The 25,111-nt window shown below is 42.7% G+C and overlaps 4 protein-coding genes across 8 annotated transcripts in view; 2 read left to right on the plus strand and 2 right to left on the minus strand.

Moving 5' to 3' along the window:
* The window catches only part of gpat3 (glycerol-3-phosphate acyltransferase 3), a 17,142-nt gene extending 11,274 nt beyond the window's left edge, over positions 1 to 5,868 (minus strand). The window contains exons 1-3 of the mRNA XM_046066982.1: positions 5,356 to 5,868; positions 3,828 to 4,008; positions 3,577 to 3,643 (exon numbers count right to left, since the gene is read on the minus strand). Coding sequence (XP_045922938.1) covers positions 3,577 to 3,643; positions 3,828 to 3,971 — 211 coding nt within the window. The 5' untranslated portion in view covers positions 3,972 to 4,008; positions 5,356 to 5,868. The remainder of the gene's footprint in view (positions 1 to 3,576; positions 3,644 to 3,827; positions 4,009 to 5,355) is intronic.
* On the plus strand, positions 5,340 to 10,990 carry abraxas1 (abraxas 1, BRCA1 A complex subunit). 3 transcript variants are annotated; one of them, XM_046066987.1, is made up of 9 exons: positions 5,340 to 5,650; positions 6,856 to 6,946; positions 7,023 to 7,059; positions 7,146 to 7,212; positions 7,295 to 7,491; positions 8,278 to 8,397; positions 8,479 to 8,563; positions 8,648 to 8,759; positions 10,234 to 10,990. In XM_046066987.1, exons 1-9 carry the CDS (start codon positions 5,570 to 5,572, stop codon positions 10,623 to 10,625), a joined length of 1,182 nt encoding a protein of 393 aa, XP_045922943.1. In that variant the 5' UTR covers positions 5,340 to 5,569; the 3' UTR covers positions 10,626 to 10,990. The 3 variants fall into 3 exon arrangements, with proteins under 3 accessions (XP_045922943.1, XP_045922944.1, XP_045922945.1); XM_046066988.1 differs by having other exon boundaries at positions 5,360 to 5,650; positions 10,336 to 10,990; XM_046066989.1 differs by having other exon boundaries at positions 5,371 to 5,650; positions 10,339 to 10,990.
* Positions 10,991 to 12,211: 1,221 nt separating this feature from the next.
* On the minus strand, positions 12,212 to 15,096 carry mrps18c (mitochondrial ribosomal protein S18C). The gene is made up of 6 exons (XM_046067001.1): positions 14,417 to 15,096; positions 14,287 to 14,339; positions 14,111 to 14,194; positions 13,120 to 13,177; positions 12,974 to 13,033; positions 12,212 to 12,354 (listed from the first exon to the last, which is right to left on the minus strand). The coding sequence occupies exons 1-6, from the start codon at positions 14,475 to 14,477 to the stop codon at positions 12,278 to 12,280; spliced, it is 393 nt and encodes a 130-aa protein (XP_045922957.1). The 5' UTR covers positions 14,478 to 15,096; the 3' UTR covers positions 12,212 to 12,277.
* helq (helicase, POLQ like) overlaps positions 14,568 to 25,111 on the plus strand; it is a 17,480-nt gene continuing 6,936 nt past the window's right edge. For 2 of the 3 annotated variants that reach the window (XM_046066965.1, XM_046066963.1), the window contains exons 1-10: positions 14,788 to 15,353; positions 15,537 to 15,757; positions 17,645 to 18,284; positions 19,091 to 19,269; positions 19,855 to 20,055; positions 20,148 to 20,220; positions 20,302 to 20,399; positions 20,520 to 20,618; positions 21,491 to 21,636; positions 21,729 to 21,968. In XM_046066965.1, coding sequence (XP_045922921.1) covers positions 15,581 to 15,757; positions 17,645 to 18,284; positions 19,091 to 19,269; positions 19,855 to 20,055; positions 20,148 to 20,220; positions 20,302 to 20,399; positions 20,520 to 20,618; positions 21,491 to 21,636; positions 21,729 to 21,968 — 1,853 coding nt within the window. In that variant the 5' untranslated portion in view covers positions 14,788 to 15,353; positions 15,537 to 15,580. Of the gene's footprint in view, positions 14,586 to 14,787; positions 15,354 to 15,536; positions 15,758 to 17,644; positions 18,285 to 19,090; positions 19,270 to 19,854; positions 20,056 to 20,147; positions 20,221 to 20,301; positions 20,400 to 20,519; positions 20,619 to 21,490; positions 21,637 to 21,728; positions 21,969 to 25,111 lie in introns of those variants that run through there. The other variant, XM_046066964.1, reaches the window with a different exon arrangement.

Here is a 25,111-nt window from a genome sequence, read left to right on the forward strand (position 1 = left end):
CTCACTACTTTACACTGTTATACAAGCTGTACACTCACTACTTTACACTGTTATACAAGCTGCACACTCACGACTTTACACTGTTATACAAGCTGCACACTCACGACTTTACACTGTTATACAAGCTGCACACTCACGACTTTACACTGTTATACAAGCTGCACACTCACGACTTTACACTGTTATACAAGCTGCACACTCACTACTTTACACTGTTATACAAGCTGCACACTCACGACTTTACACTGTTATACAAGCTGCACACTCACGACTTTACACTGTTATACAAGCTGCACACTCACGACTTTACACTGTTATACAAGCTGAACACTCACGACTTTACACTGCAGCAAAGTGTCATTTCTTCAGTGTTGAAACATGAAAAGATAAAATCACATATTTACAGAAATGTGAGGGCTGCACTCACTTCTGTGAGATGCTGTATGTGAGTGATGTAACTCACATAATGTCACTAAAAGGATATAATAAGGTTTTTGTTTCACACGGGAAACAAACTCCAGTCTCCCGGGTGAAAATCCGGTTTCTGAACCACCCGTCCACCCCGATCGCCTCCTTCCTCATGCTTTTCTGTTATTTATAGCAATACTTTCAGTGTTGAACTATGGCGGTAAACCCTGTCCGCTGAACTATTACAAAGGGAGGTCAAGTGTGTTGGTACCAGACGCTGAAGCACGTGACAAAGCGTGGCTGTTTGACGCCCTGGGAACATACGATAATAATAATAATTAGCTGCTGGAAGATTGTATTAATGATGATTCAGAATGTAAAGTTCTCCACATGTCTCTATGAGAGGAACTCTTTCTAAAGCTTGAAATGAGATTAAGCTGCAGCAGAGGAACAGTCTGAGGATCACGAGGACGCTGACCTCTCAGAAATGTTTAACCTCAGAGTGCAGCTTTGTTTCCCCTGATAGGGCCTGTGCTTCCTGCAGCAGGCAAACAGCAGGAACTTATATGAGCTAACGTAGAGGGAAAAACGTTTTGGAGCGAGTGTCACATGGAAATTCATCTGTATTTTACCTGGCACTCTTCAGCTTTTCCTCTAAATACTGAAGCTCTACGCTCGATCGTTTTAAAGTCAGAGGACTTCTCTGAATTTATAATATGTATTTTAAAGCTTTGACCAAAGGTTCAGCCTGAGAAAAATAAGAAATCATCTGTCATGATCTGTCTGATTTAAATATGAGCAGGTTCCTGTTTCAGTGCCAAGTGCACAATAAATTCTATAACAGGCCGTTAGTGAAGCAAAGAAGGAAAACATCTGTGTGCGTTTTCTACACACGTTTGTAACTGGACAAATAACGGTGGATGTTTATGTGAGAATACTTTATGTTCAGTGATGCGCATGCACTGACTGTGTGGGTAGTAATGAAACAAACCCTGCAGTGTGAACGTGCAGCCTGCTGCTTGTGAACGCGCAGCAGAGCCGACACACACACAGAGCAGCAGCAAAGTTATGCAATCTGTTGTTGCATCATCATTGTGAGACGAACCATGTGTTTTTCACCCTGCAGCACCCCGACATCAGATGCTGGAGCTGACCAATGGAGAGCCCACACTCACACACCCCGCGTCACATGATCTCTGTCTGCAGCTGAAACAAATCCCTCACGCAGCAGCAGGACACAATGTCCTGAGAGCACAGAGGAAGCCCAGCTGCAGACCTCACGCCTCCTCAGTCCGGTTGTTTCTTTAGTTTTAAGTTTACCCAGCGGCAGCTTCAGCCGGTCCTCCTGTGTACAGAGCTGCAGCCAGTGTTCATTTTCACTGTTCCTCGATTAATCGATGAATTATTTGGTCGATAAAATATCTGAAAACAGTAAAGAGTGGCTGTTATAATTCCCTTCAGCTCGCGGTGACGTCTTCAGATGTCTCGTTTTGTCCGACCAACCGTCCAAAACTCAAAGATACTCACTTTAACATAATGTACGTCAAAGAAAGTCTTCCAATCCTCACATCTGAGACACAGCAAATGTTTGACAAACAATGACCGAAAACGATCTTTCGATTAACAACTGATTTCCTGTTGATCGATTAACTGACTAATCGATGCAGCTGTAGCAGGTAAACGTTGTACGCTGTAAGAAATTCACACATACTTATCACGGTCCAGATCAGAGCCGCAGCCTGTCCTGTTCTCTGACTTTAGACTTTTAACGTTATATATCCAGGTGTTTCCAGGTGTTGGGAAGTGAAACTGCGTATGTTTTACAGTAGTCTGACGCCTTTAGTGTCTCAGCTGTGTGACGTGGGATAAATGTCCTGAATCTGCTGGTGTGGAGTCGCTGCTGCTCATCAGGATACATTAGCTGCTACTAGCATAACACACCACAGTCTCACGCCTAACCGTCAGAGGAAATGTTGCATTGTAGGGAACGTAGGCGCCAGGTTTGCACCAGGAATAAAAACAGGATGTCTCTGGTTCAGCTGTTGTGGCTGACGCTGATGACAGTCACACGCCGGAGGGGGAACCTTCTTCAGCCTGTTTTTATCAGCATGTGGGAACATTTCAGATTTAGAGTGAAAGAGTTTCCTGACTGAGGTGTAAAGTAGTTTGTGGATAAACAGAATAAACGCTGCCGAACATGAAGCAGCGGCTGGAAGTGAAGAAAGCGATGAGGAGGCCGTAACCTTCTTCACGTCAACACGTCGTCATATTCTCCACGGGGATTAAGTGTCGACTGCGGCTCTTTTAAAGACCTCGCTGTGTCGTCTTCTTCTTCTGTGGTGGTTTAATCAGCCGATGAGCTCGTGTTCTCACAGCAGGGTTTAGTTTCACCATTTAAAACACTTAAAATTTAAACTGAGTTTGGTTGGAAACTCGACTGACGAGTCTGATCGTTAATCAGACCTGAGAGCTAACAAGCCGCTGCGTCCTCCAGTCCTGGAAAAATAACTCTTTAAGTACAATTTTGCTGTACTTTACTTGAGTATTTCTTTGAGTCTATTTTGTACTTTTTACCCCACTACATTTATCCAACAGCTTGTAGTAGTAGTTGTCATAGATTAACCTACCCAACACTAATAAACTACTAACACATTAACACATCAGTAATAAAGATAAAGTGATATATAATAATACATCAGTCTGCATAATAAGTACTTTGGAAGTAAATTTGCTGAAAGTACTTCTGTATTTTTGCTTTAAATGCAGGATATGCATGTACTGGAGTATTTTCACGTTGCTGTATTACTTATTAAGCAAAGGCCTATTTTATTTGCTATTTCTTTATATTTATTATTATGTTTTGTTAATTTGCCATCAGCCTTTCTGTTTTTCCTTTTCTTCTCTTTCTATTGTTAGATTTTTAATATTTAATTTCATTTATTTATTTATTTTTTATATTTTATATTTATATTTTAAATATTGTTTATCGATTATGTTTTTTAGTTGATGATAACTGATTGTGTGAAGTCAGGTCTGTGTAACACACGTGTGAGAGTGCATTTTAGTGCTGCTGTCGCTCTACAGGAGCCTGGTGAGGCACTGAGATGATCACTGTTCATTAAAGTATGTTTTTATTCATGCTTTCAGCTCCCAGTTAATCTGACTTACCTTTGGGCAGAGGCACAGGGACGCCGGGCTGCTCCTGCCGACCCCTCTGGATTCGTAACGTGGCCCACTATAAAGAAAGTTATTTTCAGATGACCCCTGACACGATGTCTGCGGCTGCACATTTCATAACTGAACAAACAAATTAAGTAAGGAGTGGAGCGGGCGACAGCAGGCAGGTTCTCCTGAGGACAAACTAAAACCAACAAACTAAACTCCAGCAGGGAGAAGAGTGAAAAAAAGACGCTCGTTACCTGCAGGATTTTGACCAGGATCTGGATGTAGACCCCGGTGACGCCCAGAGAGAGGCCGAACATGGCGGGCAGCATGATGAGGAACACCACCACAAACACCCACACCTGGAACACACCGACAGCCACACACCACAGGTCCTCCATCACCGACAGCTGAGGAAGCCTGAGGTCAAATCATCATCTGCAAACAGAAACACCAGAGTGGCTGTACGGATGTCACGTGTCTGCGCAGCACTTTGGTCCACACTGGAATATCTCAACCACTTCTGGACAGACTGGAATGAAAGTTCGTTCAGATCTTCATTCTCTGAGTTTTTCATCTAGCGCCACCATCAGGTCAAATACCCGCAGAGCTGATGATGTTCCCATCAGCCTCAGCTGCACGCTGTGTTTCGCTGAAGCGACCGTCAGAAAGTTAGAAAAAGTGACTATTTTGTTTCTTCATTTGATTAATTTTCCAAACAAAAATGCTAAAACTTCAGCTGGTTTTCTCTGTTTTATATTAAACATAAACTGAATAAGGACAATAAAGGACAATGAGTTACAAGTACAATACAGAAGTACAATATTTCCCTCTGAGATGTAGTGGAGTTGAAGTATAAAGATGCATAAACTGGAAATACTCAAATAAAGTACCTTTAAACTGGACTCAGTGGTGGAATTTAACCCTTTTAGTGTCTTCTAGTCCAACTTTAAAGTTACTTTATTCTTCTACACTAGATTTTAAGAGGGAAATATTGTACTTTAATTTGTAGATTCGTCTTACAAAACATCCTATTATCTTATAAAATATGCATACATCTTTACAGTATATTATATCTTTGTAAAGAGAATAAAAAGTAGTTAAAAGCACAGCTAAAAACATTAAAATGATGGTTAATACATCAATAATAACAATCCAATCTTATATGAAACAAATAGGCTATAATAATTTAACATTTTGTACAATGAGTACTTTTACTTGTTTATATATTTTTAGTATAAAGATGCATAAACCGGAAATACTCAAATAAAGTACCTTTAAAGGACACTCAGTGGTGGAATTTAACACATACTTTTAATCAAGCTCACTCTTGTCCAATTCTTCTGCACTAGATTTTAAGAGGAAAGTTTAATTTGTAGATTCATCTTACAAAACAAACGATTATCGTATTAACTATTTTAATGCAGTATATTACATCTTTATAAATAAATAAAAAGTAAAGTTTTATCTATAATGCTTCTGTACTTTTACTTTGATGTTGAATGCAGGACTTGTAATAAAGTATCTTTAAAAGGTTGTTTTTCTACTATAATTTCAGTAAAGTATCTAAATAGTTACTTAGGTTTTATTTAAGTACACGAATAAGTACTTCATTCCAGTAATAGCGGGTGTTTCCCATAGACTAACTAGCTGAACGATAGGAAGCTGCAGTTAGTCAAAGTATTTAGAGTTATATAAACTAAAGTACACTAAAAAACAAACAACAGATACACAAACAACAACAACATGTAAACATGTAGCCTATATTTGCGTTTAAATAAGTACCTGGGAGGAGTCGGAGAGGGAGTCGCAGCCGCAGACGTCCTGCAGTAACAAAGAAAGTCTCGCACCGTGAAGTCGGAGCTCACTGGGCCGTTTTAGACGCGCCCCCTCCGGAGCCTCCTGCTGCCGGACTGCGCTGGAAAAACGCACAATTTAACTGCGCCTATGTTGCGCTTCAGTCACGCTCCTGGTTTCATGTTTGTAGTCAACAAGCAGCATGGCGGAGGCGACTGTCCGTATGTCCGGGATTGTTTTAGCTTCTCTGATGTTCCAGCATGTTAACAGCGATTCAGACGTGGTGAGAAATACATTCATTTATATTTCAGTAAAGTCGGTTTGTTTACAGTGGACCGCGGTGGGCGGGAACGTTAGCTTAAATGCTTCCGGTTGAGGAGTTAGCAAACAGAGCAGAAGTGTCCCAGTGTTATTAACACACTTTTAAGTTAATTAGTTCTTGTTTAGTAGTTTAAATGCTAACGTTTTAGCCTGGGGTTTGGAGCATTAAAGAAATGTTTGTCGTTTAAGTGAAGCTAAAACTCCCACCTCGCTATTTCTGCAACTTTTCTTTAAGCTAAGAGTTCCTGTCCAGTCCTGACAAGCCAGACTCCGTTTAAAAATGTTTCTAATTTAACGTGACACCTATTATGGACAAGTATACACACCTTTTGAAATGTGACTGAATGCATTTTAGACGTTTTTCGGGTCTGCTGATTAACTCGGCATATGTATAATCCAACAAACAAGTTTTTATTTAATTAAATATGGGCCTGGATGGATGGATGGATATTTCTCACTGCACATTCATTTTTATTCTCCAGTTTAAATGAATTCAATAAATTTTAAGGGCTGCAACTATCTTATATCCCTGTTATTGATCAATTTGCCAAATATTTATTTGTTAATTTTTTTTAGTCTACATTAGTTTAACCTTAAAATGTCTTCTTTTGTTTAACCAAAAGTCCAAATATACAGTTTACATAACATTTGACAAAGGACAGCTGCAAATTCTGCTGTTTCAGTTTTTACTTGAAAAGTCTAAGAAGCAATTTTCAGAATAGTTGCTGATTGTTTTTCTGTTGTTTGACTCATTTATTAAAACGGTTTAATTTTTAGCTTGTGTTTTGTTTTAAAGCCTGTTTGTGTTGTTTAATCCCTTTTTGTTTCTTTCAGATCTTGTTTTATTGTCTTACGTAACACAGGTGCTTTACATACAAACTTTCCTTGCAGATCGCATGTACAGAAGGTCAACCTGTACATTTACCATTTATTTATTTATTTATTTATTTATTTATTTATTTAGAAGGGACAGTGCAAATTAATGAACATATTTGCTTTTTCAGCAATGTAAATATGCCAGAATAAGCCTATAAAGGATATTTTCCATCTGTAGTCAAATAGCTCCAAGACACAACTATTACTTATTTCTGTCATGTTAAATAAATTAGAGTCAGTCTGAGAGCCAAGTTAATATCCCAGTTTTATTTGTGTGTTGTCGCTCTGCAGGAAGGCCTCATCCTCGGAGAGAGCAGGTTTGATGAGCAGGTCACCATCAGCGACTCTCAGGCGGACCACATTCACATTGAGGAGATCTACAGTAGGTTCACGCCGGCCTCGTGCAGCGTTGCGTCCTCCCTGCCACACACGATAACACGTCTCCGTTTCTTTAACAGATGTCCAGAAGCACATCGCCTGCCGCAGACTGAACGAGTGAGTGCAGGAGCTTTTTATATTTTATAGAAGTCTACAGCAGCTGTTAATGGTGCAGATGTTTGTCCTGACCTCTGTGTCTGCAGCTTCTACAACAGCGCAGGAGAGGTGGACATGAACGCCATAAAGAGCATCCTGGCAGACAATAAGCAGGTAAGTCACAAACATCTGGTAGGTAAAACAGCTGCAGAGCCAAGCTGTGGCGTTTAAAGACGTTTGTGTTTGACACCTGGAGGAGAGCGTGATTGGCTGGTACCGACAGCGCAGGAACACGGATCAGCAGATGACGTTCAGAGAGAAGGTCATCCACGAGAAGCTGAAGGTGTCTCTGTCCAACCCTCACATGATCTTCCTGCTGCTGACGCCCAGCAAGGTAACGACCGCAGGCTCCACCCACAGGATGGAGTACGCCGCCTTCATCTCCCGCAGCAGGTGAGCGCTCTCAGGTGTTGGCGTTAACGCCGTGTCTGTCTTCAGCCACTCATGTGATGTCTTAACTAAATCGTAGTTAACATTTTGGAGTGGCCTTTTATTGTGGCCAGCCTAAGGCTTTTTATTGTAGCCAGCCTAAGGCTTTTTATTGTGGCCAGCCTAAGGCTTTTTATTGTGGCCAGCCTAAGGCTTTTTATTGTGGCCAGCCTAAGACTTTTTATTGTGGCCAGCCTAAGACTTTTTATTGTGGCCAGCCTAAGGCACACCTGTGCAATCCCCATGCTGTCTGATCAGCATCTTGATATGCCACACCTGTGAGGTGGATGGATTATCTCTGCAAAGGAGAAGTGCTCACTGACACAGATTTTGACAGATTTGTGAACAATATTTGAGAGAAATAGGCCTTTTGTGTACGTAGAGAAAGTCTTAGGTCTTTGAGTTCAACTCATGATGAATGGGGGCAAAAACTTAAGTGTTGCGTTTATAATTTTGTTCAGTTTAAAGCTAATTGTTAGTTGCAGCCTTAATGTAAACTAACTTGTAGTTACTGAACCTCTAGTGTCGACTTTACGCCCTGACCTAGGATAGAACGTGCAGCTGGTGCAGCCCAGTACAGGACTTTAAGTATTTGTACACTGTGGTATTACTACTTGTACTCAGGTAAAATATCTGAGTCCTCTTCTGTCTGAAAGCTCTTAGTATCTGTGTTTTAGCCTCCAGCAGACGTCGTGTTTGTGTTCTCTGCTCTGATGATGATGATGATAACGTGTGTCCTGTTTGGTGAAGGCGGATCATGAACGTCCCTGTACTCGTCAACAACCTGGGTTTACTGGAGCAGCTGGCGTACTGGAAGGTGTCTGCGCCGTGCTCGGCAGAGGGTTATAACTCCACCATGAAGAAACACGGGTACGACGCTGCACGCGGCGACGGGGGTCACGTCAGGTCGCGTCTCTGCTCGTGTGACTGAAGCTTTGTGTCTTGTTCCAGGTCCAGGTTCTTCTCCTCCAATGGGCTGCTGAGAGAAGTGAACGACGTGAACACGATGAACGAGTCTCTGCAGGCGGAGCTGCAGGTGAGCAGCAGCAGCCGCAGCAGGTGAAGTGTTTTAACTTCCTGCCGCTTCAACCTCTCAGTCTTTGTGTTTCCTGTCGGACAGAAAGCGTGCAGCGACGTGGAGGAGAGCGAGCGTCTGGTCGAGGCTCTGCAGGCCGACGTGGCGGCGCTCAGGGGGAGGCTGAGCGAGAGAAAGCAGAGCGGCAAGGGAAAAGGTGAGCCGCTGAACACATCCATGATGTCGGGAATTGATCCTGTGACGCGCTCCGAGATTATCAGTAGAGCTGAAACCATCAGTCACGTAATCGATTAGTTGATGATCAGCAAATGTTTATGCAATTGTTTCAAAACTCGTTTTAATCTTTTCAATTATTTTCATGCAGAAATAGTTAAAATGTGCCAAATATTCTCACATCACAGCCTCTCAAATGTGACGATTTCCTGCTTTTCTGTCTTTCACATGAAAGTAAACTGAATATTTTTTGGTTTTTGAGCTGCTGATTGGACGAAAATGAGACGTCTAAAGGACATTTTACAGACTAATTGTTGTTAATTTTTGCAGCAGCATTGCAAAAGTCTTGCCCGCTATTGGGCCTCAGGTGTCTAGTTTGTTTGCTAACCAGTATACACAAACGATACACGTATTTTGTTTTCTCTTTGGAAGGAGCTAGGCTAGCAGTTTCCCCCTGCTTTCAGTCTTTGTGCTAAGCTAAAGGCAGGCAGGTATGTACAAAGTGTCTTCCGACAACAGGCTGTCGCTGTCAGTAAGTGAGATGTCTGTCCAGGTCATACTTATATAAGGAGGGTTAAAATCAAGGAATAGTGTCCAATTAACCTTCCTAGTTTGAAGCTGAATGGAGTTGAACACATCGTAGACCTCCATCTGTAGTGGATGCACCAAGATCAGAGTGGTGATCAGTAGTTAGGGGCTGTGCTGACTGATCAAAGTTCACCAGTGTCACCTTGACTGAACGGGGAGTTGCAGATATCTGGGACAGAAAGTTCTTATCTTAAGTCTTAGATGGGAAGAATCTAAGATAGGTTTTTCCCAGTTTGGTATTACAGAAGTAAACAAACTAACTTTAGTAATCCTATCTTATCTCAGGTTAGGAAATCCTAAATTCTCAATCCAACATCACTTCATCATCAACTTTTATATATACTATGCTTTTTTTATTATATTATGTTACCCATCAACAAGATATCAAGATTCTGAAACATATCATTGAAAAAGGAAAGTAAATTATGATTACTATAATTAAGGCTTCAGGCTAACGTTACCGTGTTTTTCATAGTTTTCTTGTCTTCACTGATCTCCTCCTATCATCAACATGCATTAGCAGACGTTACATATACAGAACATTGTTATTCACAGAGACGTTACATCGCCTGCAGCCTTTCTACTAACGAGTGTTTTGTCATCAGCTCATCGTAAAGATCTGCTATAAACCTTTAAATTAATAACTTCCACCTGTTGACATTTACCTGGTTTTATAAAAAGCAAAGACGGAGCAGCCATGTGGACTAAAGAAGTACAAACACCACCTGGTGGAGAGGTGAAAGTTAGGACTGCTCAACAGTTACTCTAAAGTCAGGAGAGTTTATTTAAGATGTTGGGAAGTTGTGTAAAACACTTATCTTAAGTTAGGGCAGGAATCAGGTCCTAACCCTTATCAATATTCTGACCAGCTGAGAGAGGATCTGGACGTGTCTGTAAAACGACCCCAGATGTGCAGAGTCGGGTCTTCAGAACAGCAGAGTCCAGGTTCAGGTCTGTTTCCTGTCTGTCAGCAGCTGCAGACGAGGATCCACCCGAGCAGAGGAACAACCTGCTGCTGCACGAGGCCGTCAGGGCCCTGTTCGCCCGCTCGCCTCTCTTCCACTCTCAGACTCTGACCCTCGAGGCCTTTCCTGTTCCCGACGACTGCTGCGGCGCCGACGGGCGGGAGGAAGACGTCTCCACAACAACGAACGCTCAGGAAACTCTCTCCCTGCTGCACCCCGGCAGGACGAACTCCCGGAAGAGACCGAGAGAGATGCTGCCGGGGTCGGAGAGGAAACGCAGGAAGAGCAAGTCCTGAAGTGAAAACGAGATGCTGCTCAGGAACTGATCTGCTTCGGATTCTGGGACCAAACTACCCTTTAATCGGTGCTGCTTCTTCTTCTCGTTCACATTCGAGGGTCGTTTCTGTTTTTTTTACAGCCGATTCAGCTGCTCACTGAAGCATCTACTGCACAGATTCCTGCAAGTCATTTCAACACCAACACACGTGGTAAAAGGTTTAAAACTACAGAAATGAGCCTTTAAGCTGATTTTAATGTCACTAATCTGTTTATCTGCAGTTATGATGACCAACAGTTTCTGTCACAAAGCATGTAACCCTGTTTTCTGACAGTTATTGAAATGTTTAAAGGTGCTGATAAAGAGATTTCTTTATGTTAAAAACTACTTTGCAGTTATTTATGAATAGAAATGCAGTTTTGATTGAACACTCCTGTTGTTATTTCCCTCTCCTGGTTTCCTCCCGGGGTCACAAACGCTTCTCTCCATGGTTTATAACAAATGTTCATCTCTCCACGACCCGGCTCTGGTACGTTACAGTGTCTTTAAGCCCCGGTGTGACGTGTCGGCTTTTTAAAGTGAACAGGAGTTTTATAAGTGAAATATACAGGATGTGTTTTTGTTTCACAGCTGGGATTGTTATTTTCGACACATCCCACTTTATAACCATCAGTGACAGAATATTTAATGTATTTTTCAGAATTAAAATCTCGAATATTTATTTCTTACTACAAATAAGAACAAAACTCAGGCAGCGACCAGCAGACGTGGAACTAAATGAAGAGCAGAGAGCGAGAACGAGGTCTGTTCTGCAGGTGTTTGATCATAAAGCAAAGTGTTGGGACACGTGTTGACCCGACGATGGCGCCAGAGGATCACCACAGTTCATCCTGTGAACAGTTTCACTCGGAGCGAACGTCTACTTTAAAAAATAATCCCTATAATAATGTGAACTGTGTTCTGAGTCATCAGTAACGAGCTGCAACGATTGGCTGATCAGTTTCGGTTATTTTTAAGCAGAAATGACAGACGGATTCTGAAAAGAGGTGAAGCTGCTGTTGGGAATTTTTGCAAGAAAACCAACTTCAATGATTGGTCAGTTATTAAAAATAACTTATTGGTAACTGATTTATAGTTTAAGCTGTTTGTCAGTTTAATTCTTTTTTAGAAGTTCTAGTGAAGAGAAGTATAAAGTGTATATTTTGACCTCTGTAGTACCTCATGTTAGTACTCAAGTACATAAGCATACGTACTTAGATATTTTCCATCCCTGGATGTTAAACTCCAGCTGTGAGCCAGATGTTTTAGGATTCACAGCTCTGTTTCTGAAACATGTTTCAGATTTTACAGATCATAAAAATACAAGACCAAGTTTTTGTTTCCTGTTTCACCTGCGAGGTGTCGTCACAGCTCGGAGCACCTGAGGAGGGACTTCATTCAGACGCCTGAAGACATCAGACTGAACTAAAAACAAGTTTGAAGGAAAATAAACAGTTTGTGATGCAGACTTTAGTTTTAAAATATTTCCCACACTCATCTCTGGAGCTCTCAGGGCTTCAGTGTGACTTCATCTGAACAGATCCACAGAACAAACGGACACACGGCTCAGAGCGACTTCAGCCTTTAATAAACAAAACGATTACAGATTCAACACGAGAGAGAACAAACAGACTAATCCAGATCTTTGATACCACAGATGTTGGGATCCCTCATGAACTGTGGATGTTTGTGGGTCACAGACATGAAACCTGGAGGGAGAAAGATGTCGATCGATTAGTAACAAACAAACATGAAGGAGTTATCTGCGTTTCCTCATAGAGATGAAGATAAACTGAATCTTTGGGTTTTGATCTGTTGGTCGGACAAAATGTTTGAAGACGCCTCTGGGCTCTGAGACACTGAGGGGTATTTTTTATTGTGATCGCTGGTGTTTTTATAGGCTGAGAGAACAACTGAAATAATCTAGACTGTGGATTTGGATTTAAACATTTTGCAGAAACTTTCAAGTTAAAATGTATCCCTCGTTGACCAAAGTGCTTCCCAAGCTCAGAATACACAAACAAAAATACAAAACAAAGACAGGATTAAAAGGTCAAAACTCGAATTGAAAGCCAATGAACAGAGATGGGTCTTAAGCAAGGACTCCAACATTTCAGCAGTCTGGAAATATTCCAGAGATCAGGAGCAGCCACTGAACAGCCAACCAGGAACATCGAAGAGCATCTGATTGGATGACCTCAGCGCTTTGACACGAGTGTGTACATGTAAAAGTTCTGATCCGACCAGTTCAAGGCTGAACTGGGGTTTTGTCACTGGATATGTAAAAGGAGACACTGAGGGTGAAACATCACTCTGAAGGAAACGTACCCATTGAATGAGCTTTCTTTATAGCTTTTGAGACTTCTCTTTGTTTCCTTCCACACAAGCCTGTAAAACAAAGACAGAGACGACGTGAAACGACCCGCAAAACAGGAAACGCCGCTGACGCAGCTCTTCGGCGTGCAGCTGCTCACCTGTGATGTGTCGGCCGTAGATTCTGCCTGTGTGCGGTGAGATGAACTGAGACAGCAGCTGAGAGGCAGAAAACACATTAGTGATGCTACATGTGAGCTCTTTGGGCTCGAGGTGACGTTTGAAGCTTCAGGATGTGTTCGACAGATCCAGGAGGGTGGAGGCGGTAAGTCATTTTGTGACAGATCAGCTACACAAGCTTCGAAAGTTCCAGTTTTATCTTTAGTTATGATTTACGTTTTTATTTTTCTATTTTTCACCTGTCAAACCGGCCACACTGCTCCTGTTCTCATGGAAAACTGAATCACGGTCTTAGAAAACACTGAAATCTCACCTGAACTGGTTTCTTGTGTCCATGTAAACACGCTGACCAGGTGTGAACAGGTAAATCTGCAGCAGTGAGCTTCAGCTTAAAGTTTAATTTACCTTTTCACCACATCCTCTACACTCAGCCTTTTAAATCCAAAATGAAAGATGCCTTAATATTTAAATGTTTAGATTGTAAAAGTGACTCAAAATGATTTTACTACTCATTATCTTACTAGTTTTCTCTGTTATTTGTCCGTACCTATGTGTTTTTATTTTTATATGCGGCTGACCTGTCTTGGCCGGGTCAGCGTTGCAAAAGAGGTTCTTAACATGTTCCTCTCTGCAGAAGCCTGATTATAAAAAGTATCTATGAAATCATCTATTACATGTGCAGGAATTAGAACAAGTTGATTTTACCTTGGTTTAATGATGTGTTTTAATATTGTTTTTATTTTTTCTTATAGTATTTCCATTGTATTGCTTGACAGGTGTTAAATTTTAACCACTTGTACCAGATAAAACATATAAACTTTGCCTGCAGACAAAATAATCTTCCAGGACAACACAAAATCATCCAGGATATTTGACTTTTTCCTCACATTTTCCAGGTGTTTTCCATGACTGAAAATTTGGTCAACCGTTTTCCAGGTTTTCCAGGAGGCCGTGCAGGTGTGTCTGACTCACCTGGATGTTCTTGTAGTCCACGGTGACCTTGCACAGAGTGCATCCTTTCTGCGGTTCTTTGAACGGGTTCTCCATTTTAACAAGCTGAAAGATGAAGATTAACATCACACCACAGTTACATGTTTATCTTTTTAATACCGAAACATCATCACTATGTTTGCTGACAGAAAACCCACCGTGTCTTCTTTCTGCAGGACTACATTTGAAGCCGCAGTCAGACTCCTCAAACCTGCAGGAGCAGATCACATTTTAATAAAGTTAGATTATTAAATATGACCAGACGTTAACGCGGGTCTGCAGCCTTACTTGTGTTTCCATGAGGTGATGAAACAGGTTTTAGTCTCTGAAAGCCTCTCAATGCGAGCATTTTGACCTGACACACGACCGGATGTTGTCAAGCAGGAACCCTCCGGGGCGTCGCTTGGTTTTCTAACTACTCGTTCCGACCACTTTTAAAGCTGTTTGTTAATTTGAGGTAAATTGCATGTAATATATATATTTATTTATTTGTTTATTGGATCATTTGAAATTAATGTTCAATGTGTGATTTGTTTGTCGTCGTAGATTTTAGGTTTCCGGCACGAATGCATTTAATAGTTCCGATCTAAAATGTTTGGTCGGAAGAGATTAAACGTTACCCTCTTCAAAGATCTAACAACACAAGATAGAAAGCACCCCGACATATGTGAAGAAGAAGCGTTAGCTCATCTCACATTAACAACTGATTATGTTTGTAGCATCAGATTTGGTCTCATCCCGTTTGTTAACAGAACCAGGTTCTGTGTAAATATTCACCGTTTTAACACATAGTAACGCGGCACAACGAAGATAAATTATAAATTGGCAGAAAAGTACGCCGATTAAGCAAAGTGTGTTATCTAGTAATTATCGGCGTTATTTGGGGGTAACTCACAACAAGTTTACCTTACCGAAAATAATAAAAGTAAAGAATGAATTCAGATTTTGAACCGCTAGCTAGTTAGCCGGTAAACCGACGGCAGAAATGCTGGCGGGATTTCTCTCTTGCTCTGAATGCTGTGGAAGCATTTTTAAATGTGCAGCTCACTGAGCTGTTGAACCTTCCTGCGAACCGAAGCTGCTTTTGTTAAACTATTTAAATTGCGACATAATTGTGTAGTTTTGTTTTAACGGGAAATTGTAATTTAGATGTAACGTTATTATTCGTAGTGGTTGATTAACTTCAGCTCGCGCGGGGAACACATAAGGAGTCCAACTGACAGCAGTAAGCTAGCTTTACTTTTAGCAGGTTTAACGCTTATGAGGCGTTTTATCTCAACGCTAACTCGTTCAATGATGTTGTAACCGCATGTGTAAACTGGTGACGCGTCTGCAGCTGCACCTGTGCTGCAGGTGTTTGTTTGTTAGTGTTTGTTTACCGGCTGCTGCTCCTCTGTGTGACCTGCAGCATCAGGGAGGAGGAGGAGGAGGAGCAGCTGATCCTGGACAGGGATGTTCGCCGGAAACCAAGAGATCAGTGTGAAAAGAGTTTACTCGAGGAAGAGGTCGAGGGACGTCCTGAAGACTCACCTGACACCTGCCCGGAAGAGAGGAGAGGTTACCTGTTCACAGCAATGTCCCCAGAACTGGAGGCTCAGCAGCATCATGGCTGATGGACAAGCTGCGGAGGTGAGTGACTTTACAAACTCTCACAAACTCGACTGACTCAAACTCTGATTAATCGTGTTTATTTAAGCAGAAGTCAGAAACATTATCTGGTTCCAGCCTCTTAATTGTGAATATTGGCTAGTTTTCTTTTGCATTTTGGATTGTTGGTTCAGATAAAACACATTTTTTACAAGAGAAATAAGATATTTAAAATTAAAATAATTGGTTAATTTAAATAATTATGGTAATCATTCACAGCAGCTGATCACTTTCTATTAGGATGTAAAACAAAGACTTTGATTTGAGAATCCATCAAATGTTTAACTTGTTTTATTTGAAATATGAATTTCTTGTCCCACAAATTAATTTAAATGTCTAATAATATTTTAATATAATATACTGATATTTATTTATTTTAACACACTGTGTAAAATCGTTTTCAAGCTTTCAGGTTACTTTTAGGTAGGTGGGTTTATTGTCACAAGAGTGAAATTGAGTTTGTAACTCCCTTCAGCTACGTAGCAGACAATATACAGTAATACATAAAAATGTTAAACAGGAGTAAACTATCATCACTGGAGCAGTGCTGAGGATGAATAACAGTTTAAGAGTCTGATAGTTTGGGGGAAAAAGCTGCTCTGCAGTCTGGAGGTGCGGCTGCAGAAACTTCTACATCTCTTCCCAGCATGCAGCAGGGTGAGCAGGCTGTGGCTGGGTGGGTCCTTTAGGATCCTTTGGGCTCTGCAGGCACCTCACCGACATCACTGATGCTCAGGAGATGGGTACCGATGATCTTCTGAGCAGTTTTAATCTCATGTTAGTGATGTTTCCAGTCAGGATGCTTTCTAGTGCTTCTCTGTAAAAGCTGACAAGAACTTGGCGTGGGAATTTGGCCTTCTTTTAAAACCTCATCAGGAGCAGTTTGGTGTCAGCTGATTGATCAGATTATGTCAATATAATATGTCAGTGTTTCTAACAGAATATCAGGCAACAACTAGCTTATTTCTTAGTTCACCATTTTAACTGCTTTATTCTCCACCTTATGTTAGTGTTTACTCACTGACTGAATCTGCTCCCTTCACTTCTGTTTTCCCCACACACCCCTACACCGCTACTGTAAACGCACCTGCTGGCCCCGCCTCTTCCTGTCTCTCCCTGTATGTATCCGCCCTGCTGGCTTCCTCCATCAGCTTTACATTTTATAAAGTCACCGAAAAGACTTCTGGATTTTTCCGGCCGCGCTTCCGCTTAGAGCAGCAGGTGGAGGAGGCTTGTTAACGACGTAGCCTTTGAAAGTGAAACCAACTAACGAGTGACATCTGCACAGGTGTGTTGACAGTCGCTTTACCTCGTCCGTGCTTGTAAAATATCCACCGTGTCCTCGGTAGATTTATTTTGTCACAATACAACATCTTACAGAGTGAGATTGAGTTTTTAACTCCCTTCTGCTGAGTAGCCGACAGTATACATGAATTTAGAAGCGATTCTAAAAATGGTAAACGGAAAAAAACTGTATTGAGCGAAGCAGTAATAAAGAACAACTCTGCAAAATATTTCACCAAATATAACTGGGCGACCCGGCCAAGTAAAGACTATGTGGGAAACTCTGTATGTCAATAGAAATAATTGGCCCAAGTAAATATTTGGACATCCTGCTTCTTAAAGAAACCTCTAAAAGCTTTTAATAAACTGAAGTTGTTTATTTAATGTTGCAGCTTTGTGTCCCAACAGTGTAGGTCTGTGATGTCATCTGCCTAATTGATACTAACGTCAATAAGCTGCATCCTGATGATGATTTAAAGGAAACCTGAAAGTACCTCTGCTTTCCTACTAATGTCATTGATCATCTAATCACCTCAGCTCGTAACGTGTTGCCTGTGGATGAACCCTCCTGTGTTGTGTTCGCAGTTCTACAGCGACAGCGAGGATTTATTCGGGGACTACGACAGCCTCCTGCAGGACAGCTCTCTCCTGGCGAAGCTGGACGATGCAGAACACAATGAACGACAGCAAGACGTCCGGCGTTCGGCTGCCGATCAGCCGGACTTCACCGCTCTGCGGACGTCGAAAGACGCCGTCTGGAAACCGTCCCGTGAAGACGTTCTCACGGACTCCATCTTAGACGCCCTCGGAGACGAACCCTTCGAGGACTTGCCTCCCAGCCAGCGTCAGTTTCAGGAACAAGTTTGTGAGAACGTGAAGAGGAGCAGACTGCAGGACGGAGGCAAAACCTCGACGCCTCTTAGAAACACAGACGGGCCCTCGGAGCCTGGAACAGAAAGGAACTTGGAGGATAAGAGACAACCGAAGGCGAGGCGGAGCGTGGCGGATCAGTTGAAGAGGACGATGCTCTGTAACGCCGCAGCTCCCGCTAATGTTTCACGCACTGTCGCGTTAAAAGAAGCTGTAGTTTCTGAGGAGATCAGCGTCGCCATGCAGGCCATGGAGACGGTCTCTGCTGAGACGACCGACCTCGGGCCCTTCTTTGGGCTCCCCACCAAAGTGAAGGACCTGATGTACAAGCTGAGAGGAATCGAGAGTTTATACGGTGATGGGCTGTTTAGTGACCAGTAGATCATCAGAAGTCACGTTTAAAGCAAATATTTACATGTTCCATGTTTGTTTTGCTGGTTTTCTGATTTTATGGCCATTTTTTAGAACAATTTTCTGATATTTTTTACACAAATTGATTAATTCTGAAAATAATCTGCAGACTAGGGCTGCAGTGTAGAGTTGGTTTTCATTATTGATTAATCTTCACATTAGTTTTCCATGAATCCAGTAATGGTTTGTCTCATTGTGTTCAAAACTACAGTCTACCTCAAAAAGATTCAGGTTGCTCGGGTAGAAAACATAGAAAAGCCTAAAAAATTCACATTTGAGAGAATTTCTGGTGTTTTTTTGCTCAGAAACTAATTAAGAAAACAGGTGCTGATTGATTTTCTGTCGATTGGCTTATGGTGGATCATGAAAAGAATTGTTAGTTGCTAGATTTTGTTTTAGTGGAATAGTTCAACATTTGGGGAAAAACACTTCTGTCTCCTACTGAGAGTCAGATTGATAACACTAAATATGGAGCTGCAGACAGTTAGCCTAGCTTAGCATAAAGACTGGAATCCCAGGGGGACCGTACATACATTTCCTATTTCACTTTTTGTACAGATAAAACAAGTCAGATTAACATGTTAATCAGAGAATTACCTTTGGACAGAGCCAGTCCAGCTTTTTCCAGTCTTTTTCCAATTTGAGCTAACCAGCTGTAGCTTCAAATTTAGCGTACAGACATATAAAGAGCCTTTCCTTTAAGCCAGTGTGACTTGAAATAGAGATCCGGAGCTTTTGTTTCTTTTTCAGATTGGCAGGAGACGTGTCTGAACCTGGACTGTGTTCAGCAGAGGAAGAACCTGATCTACTCTCTTCCCACCAGCGGGGGGAAAACTCTCGTTGCAGAGATCCTCATCCTCAGAGAGCTGCTGTGCAGGAAGAAAGACTGTCTGTTCATCTTACCGTACATATCGCTGGTGCAGGAGAAGGTAAAAGTAGGAAAAACGAAGCCACGTACTAGTAGTGCAAGTGTTTAGTAACCAAAAAATAGTTACAAGCTACTAATAAATAAGTACTAGTTGTATTTCAATAGCGAGTAGTAAGTTTTATGGAATAAATGTTAAAATGACTTGAACTAGTACCAGTGACAGACCCCTCGGCCGATTAATCAGGCCAATAGCTGCAGTCACGAGGCCGAGATATCTTCCTAAATGACCACAGCTCTAATCTAACAGCATTACTGGCTAGTGTTAAATATATAGCCTATAGTGAAACTGTAGAGATTAATGCAGCTGACTGACATCACTTCAGAACGTGGCTGGTGTTTAAGGGAGAGCAGGGTTCAGTTTGTCAGAAGTGATGTCTTTCAGCTGCCCTATTCTCTACAGTATTACAATATATATTTAACACTAGACAGTAATGCTGTTAGATTAGATCTGCTGTCATTTAGGATGATATATCGGCTTTGTGAGTGCAGGGATCGGTCGAAGCCGATTGTCTCAAAAAGCCCTATATCACTACTTTAATGCTCTTCATTTTGAGCTGATGGAAACTCCATCTTGGTTATTTTGCAGGTGCGTGGGTTAGCGAGCTTTGGCCTGGAGCTGGACTTCATGGTGGAGGAGTACGCTGGCAGTAAGGGCAAGTTTCCTCCCGTGAAGAGAAGAAACAGCAGATCTCTTTACATCGCTACAATAGAGAAAGCCCACAGCCTCGTCAACTCTCTGATAGAGACCAGCAGGATCGAGGACCTCGGCCTGGTGGTGGTCGATGAGGTACGAGCGCCATTTTAATAAAATGTGTTTTAGATCTGACAATAAAGGTCGCAATGGGAGGCTTCATGCCAACTTTTGTCGTCCATATGCAGCTTCACATGTTGGGCGATGGCAGCAGAGGGGCTGTTATTGAAATGACTCTGTCCAAAGTCCTCTACATGAGCAGTAAGTGTCCTCCTCTCACTTTGATCACAGTTGTCTTGTTAAAACCATTTGAGTAAATGAACCTTCTCTGCTCTTTTCCAGAAGCTACTCAGATTATTGGGATGAGCGCCACTCTGGGAAACATCGAAGACCTGCAGACATTTTTAAGGGCTGAAAATTACACCAACGATTTCAGACCTGTGGGTATTTTTCAAAGCATGCTGTAGTGTTGTAAACTGTTGGACTGACATGTTCCTTCATTCTATAACTATAAACTGTAGCTGCCACCGTGACTCTCAGTAAAACGGTTCTCTGATCAGGTCCAGCTGAAGGAGTACGTTAAACTGCAGGACACGATCTATGAAGTGGACCCAAAGGAAGAGGAATGTTTTAGATTCTCACGTCCTCTCAACTTTAAGGTAAGTTCAATGTTAACATAGTGTGTTTTTACAATAATAATAACATTTTATAGTCATTTTATATGTCAGGTCAAGTATACAATGAAGGACAGAGGGTGTCGTAGGTTTTATCGATTTTAAAGCCCCCTGTGATTGATGACCACATCTGGTGACCAGCCAGCTTTGTCCTGCGTTCTCCTGACTTCATACTTCAGAGTCAAAGGTTTTGTATCTCTGTATATTCTCACACAGAGAGTGAGCCGACAGATTTCTCCATCAGGAACAAGCACTGAGAAAATTGTTAGCAAAAACTGAACTCGGGCAAAAGTTTCTTTATGAAATATTAAAATTCTGTTTTACATTTTGAGTTTATTTTAAAGCATGACAGAATGTGTAAAACCTGGACTGCAGGTAAAGATGGTGCTGATAAAGTTCAAACAGGAATGATCTCCTAGATCCATATCAGTCTAGTTTAAAGAGTGGCCTCTCCACTGAATCTGCTCTGTTGTCTGTGATAGAAGTCCTAAGGTCAGCTAAAGCTGCAGCCCAGTCCTCTGATCTTATCCTGCTTGACCAATCCGCCGTCTTTGACACAGTCAATCACAGGATCCTGCTATTCGCACTCGCAGCAACGGGCATCTCGGGCAAATCACTCTAGTGGTTTGAATCCTACCTCTCCGAGCATTCCTACAATGTGTCGTGGCAAGGACAATTGTCCTCCTCATTGCCTCTACTGGGGGGGTGCCCCAAGGCTCAGTTCTAGGGCCCCTTCTGTTGTCATCAGAGCAGGGGTGTCCCTCTCTAACGTCAACAAGCTGTAATGTAATGTAAATGTAAAGTAGATTACTACAAATGATTCTAACAACATGTGTGATCTTTGTTATGTCCCTCAGTACTCAAGTGCGATGCAGAAGATCGACCCGGACCACATCATCGCTCTGGTGACTGAAGTCATTCCAACACATTCGTGTCTGGTTTTCTGCCCCACCAAGAAGAACTGTGAGAACGTGGCAGGGATGATCTGCAAATATCTGAAAGAGTAAGTGAAGCAGCCGACTGAGGTATGCTGCTCCTCTGCAGCCAGTTCTCAGTGATTCAGTGTGGTTTTTGTTGACGTCTCAACTCTTTCAGGGAGTTCCTCCGACTCAGGGAGGCAGAGAAGGCCGTCCTCCTCAGAGAACTGAGGGACAGCGGGAATGGCTCGGTGTGTCCGGTGCTCAGGAAGACGGTGCCGTATGGTTTGGCCTATCACCACAGCGGACTGACCTCCGAGGAGAGGAAACTGGTGGAGGAGGCCTATTCCAACGGGGTCCTCTGTCTCCTCACCTGCACCTCCACGCTGGCTGCAGGCATCAACCTTCCTGCTCGCAGGTTAGCCCCTGACTGGGCTTCTGAAAAGGGCAGGGGAGACTCTACTTTAGCCAATAGTTAGCCGTGTTTTACACTTAAATAAGCCCATTTTACACCCCAGAAATTGAGCTTTTAGAATAGAGACATTCCTTTTCCCCGATGCTGTCACTACATGATTCAGGACCATTAAACTGTGGTTCCCAACCTTTTTGCCCTGTGGTAACTTGTGTGTTTGAGTTAAGGAGTGGACTGATTGTCCAAATTGTTTAATTTGAATTCATTTAAAAGGTAACCTTTGCACTAAAGAAAAAGTCAAAAAATAAATAAGTCTGTTTCTGCTTTACTTTCCAATTCACCATCTTGTGACCTTGGATATATTTGGATCCACCAGAAGGTTGAGAGCCGCTGCCTTAAAGGATCAGCCTAGAGTTATTCTTTTTTCCTTCCATCTGTCCATTCATCCTCAACCGCTTATGAGGGGTCGGGGTCGCGGGGGCAGCAGCTCCAGCAGAGGACCCCAAACCTCCCTTTCCCGAGCGACCGGTTCCGACTAGGGTATCTCAAGGCGTTACCAGGCCAATGTGGAGATAATCTCTCCACCTAGTCCTGGCTCTTCCCCAAGGCCCCCTCCCAGTTGGACGTGCCTGGAACCAAGGGGTCATCCTTACCAGATGCCTGAACCACCTCAACTGGCTCCTTTTGAGAAGCAGTGGCTCTAGTCCGAGTTTTAGATTGAGAGCTTTGCCTTCGGGCTCGGCTGTTTTGTCGCAACAGTGCGGAGGAGCAATGGCAATACCACCGTTGCTGCTCGGACTCTCCGGCCAATCTACCGCTCCATTGTCCCCTCACTCCTGAACAAGACAAGGTACAAGGTACAAAGTTGTTTATTTGTCATTATACAGCTCAAGGCTGCATAACGAAACTAAATTTGTAGTTCCTTCATGCTACACACACACACCGAAGTACTTGAACTCATTCACTTGGGGTATTGACTCATCCCCTACCTGGAGTGAGCAGTCCATCGGTTTCCTGCTGAGAACCATGGCCTCAGATTTAGAGGTGCTAATCCCCACCCAGCCGCTTCACACTCTGCTACGAACCGATCCAGTAAGTGCTGAAGGTCACAGACCGATGATGCCATCAGGACCACATCATCTGTATAAACTAGCGACGAGATCCCCAGCTCACCCCTTCCCATTCCGACTATGCATTGATATCCTGTCCATGAATAACACAAACAGGATTGGTGACGAAGCGCAGCCCTGCCGGTCATCAACCCCCACTTGGAACAGGTCTAACTTACTGCCGAGTATCTATTCACAGTTCTAGCTTTAGACCTAAAGGGATTGGATAGCCCTTAAAAGGGACCCCCTCACCACATACAGCACCTCCCACAATATCCCTGGGGGACCCTTCAGGATCCTTGCGAGAGTGAAGAGCTGGTCCGTCATTCCACGACCAGGACGAAATCTGCGTTTTTCCTCTTCAACCCAAGGTTCAACTATCGGCCGAACCCTCCTCTCCAGCACTTTGGAGTAGACTTTACCAGGGAGGCTGAGAAGTGTGATTCCCCTGTAATTAGCACACACTCTCTCTTCCCCCTTTTTGAACAGGGGAACCACCACCCCAGTTTTCCACTCTCTAACGAAGTCCCCGACTTCATAACATATCCTGGAATGCCTCCTTTAGTTGGGCAGCTTACCTGACCACATTTCCACCATGGTGCTTGAAGGATATCACCCTTTGAGGCACTTAAGACCTTTAGACCACAGTTCTCCACTGCAGCTTCAGCAATGGAAACTTTGAACATTACCCACTGAGGTTCAATGCCCCCCACTTCCACAGGGGTGCTAGAAAACATCTGCCTGAGGCGTGAATTGAAGATCTCTCGGACAGGGGCCTCTTCAAATGTCTCCAGTTCTCCCACACTACCCGTTTGGGCTTACCAGGTCTGTCTAGAGTCTCTCCCATCCCCTGACCCAACTCACCACCAAATGGCGATCAGTTGACCATCATTGCCCCTGTGCGCGTTGAAGTCTCCCAGCAGAACTACGGAGTCCCCTACTGAAGCCCCGTACATGACTTCATTTAGGGTCTCCAAGAAGGCCAAATACTCCTAACTGCTGTTTGTCTCTATCATAGAAGGCGTGCTACTGGGATTTAGGAGTTCCTCAAAGTGTTTCTTCAATCTCCCAATTACCTCCTCAGTAGAGGGTACAGTGCACAGTGCCCCACGCTGTACACAGCTTGGATGTAGGGCTGGAACGATTACTCGATAAATTTGAATCATTCGATTACTAAAAAGCATCGACACAAATTCTTTGCATCAGTGCTTCGTTTAATTCATATAACTATAGAGCGCACTGTTTCGCACTAAACAGGCAATGAGGAGAACAGGAGTTTTTTATTTTTTTTTATAATACCCCAACATACCAAACAATAGAAACCAAAAACTATAAAAGACGTCAACAAAATATAACTATACTCAAAACAGCATACCACAAACAGAATATGAACCGAACAAACTGACCTAACTGAATGAGACCCAAAGGGACTTACAGTGGGTACGGAAAGTATTCAGACCCCTTTTAAATTTTTCTCTTTGTTTCATTGCAGCCATTTTCCAAAAATCAAAAAAGTTCATTTTATTTCTCAGTAATGTCCCCCATCTTGACAGAAAAAAACAGAAATGTAGAAATTTTTGCAAATTTATTAAAAAAGAAAAACTGAAATATCACATGGTCATAAGTATTCAGACCCTTTGCTCAGTATTTAGTAGAAGCACCCTTTTGATCTAATACAGCCATGAGTCGTTTTGGGAAAGATGCAACAAGTTTTTCACATCTGGATTTGGGTATCCTCTGCCATTCCTCCTTGCAGATCCTCTCCAGTTCTGTCAGGTTGGATGGTAAACGTTGGTGGACAGCCATTTTCAGGTCTCTCCAGAGATGCTCAATTGGGTTTAAGTCAGGGCTCTGGCTGGGCCATTCAAGAACAGCCACGGAGTTGTTGTGAAGCCACTCCTTCGTTATTTTAGCGGTGCGCTTAGGGTCATTGTCTTGTTGGAAGGTAAACCTTCGGCCCAGTCTGAGGTCCAGATCACTCTGGAAAAGGTTTTCGTCCAGGATATCCCTGTACTTGGCCGCATTCATCTTTCCCTCGAT

The sequence above is a fragment of the Micropterus dolomieu genome, linkage group LG13 (genome assembly GCF_021292245.1).
Source record: "Micropterus dolomieu isolate WLL.071019.BEF.003 ecotype Adirondacks linkage group LG13, ASM2129224v1, whole genome shotgun sequence".
Taxonomy (NCBI): Eukaryota; Metazoa; Chordata; class Actinopteri; order Centrarchiformes; family Centrarchidae; genus Micropterus; species Micropterus dolomieu.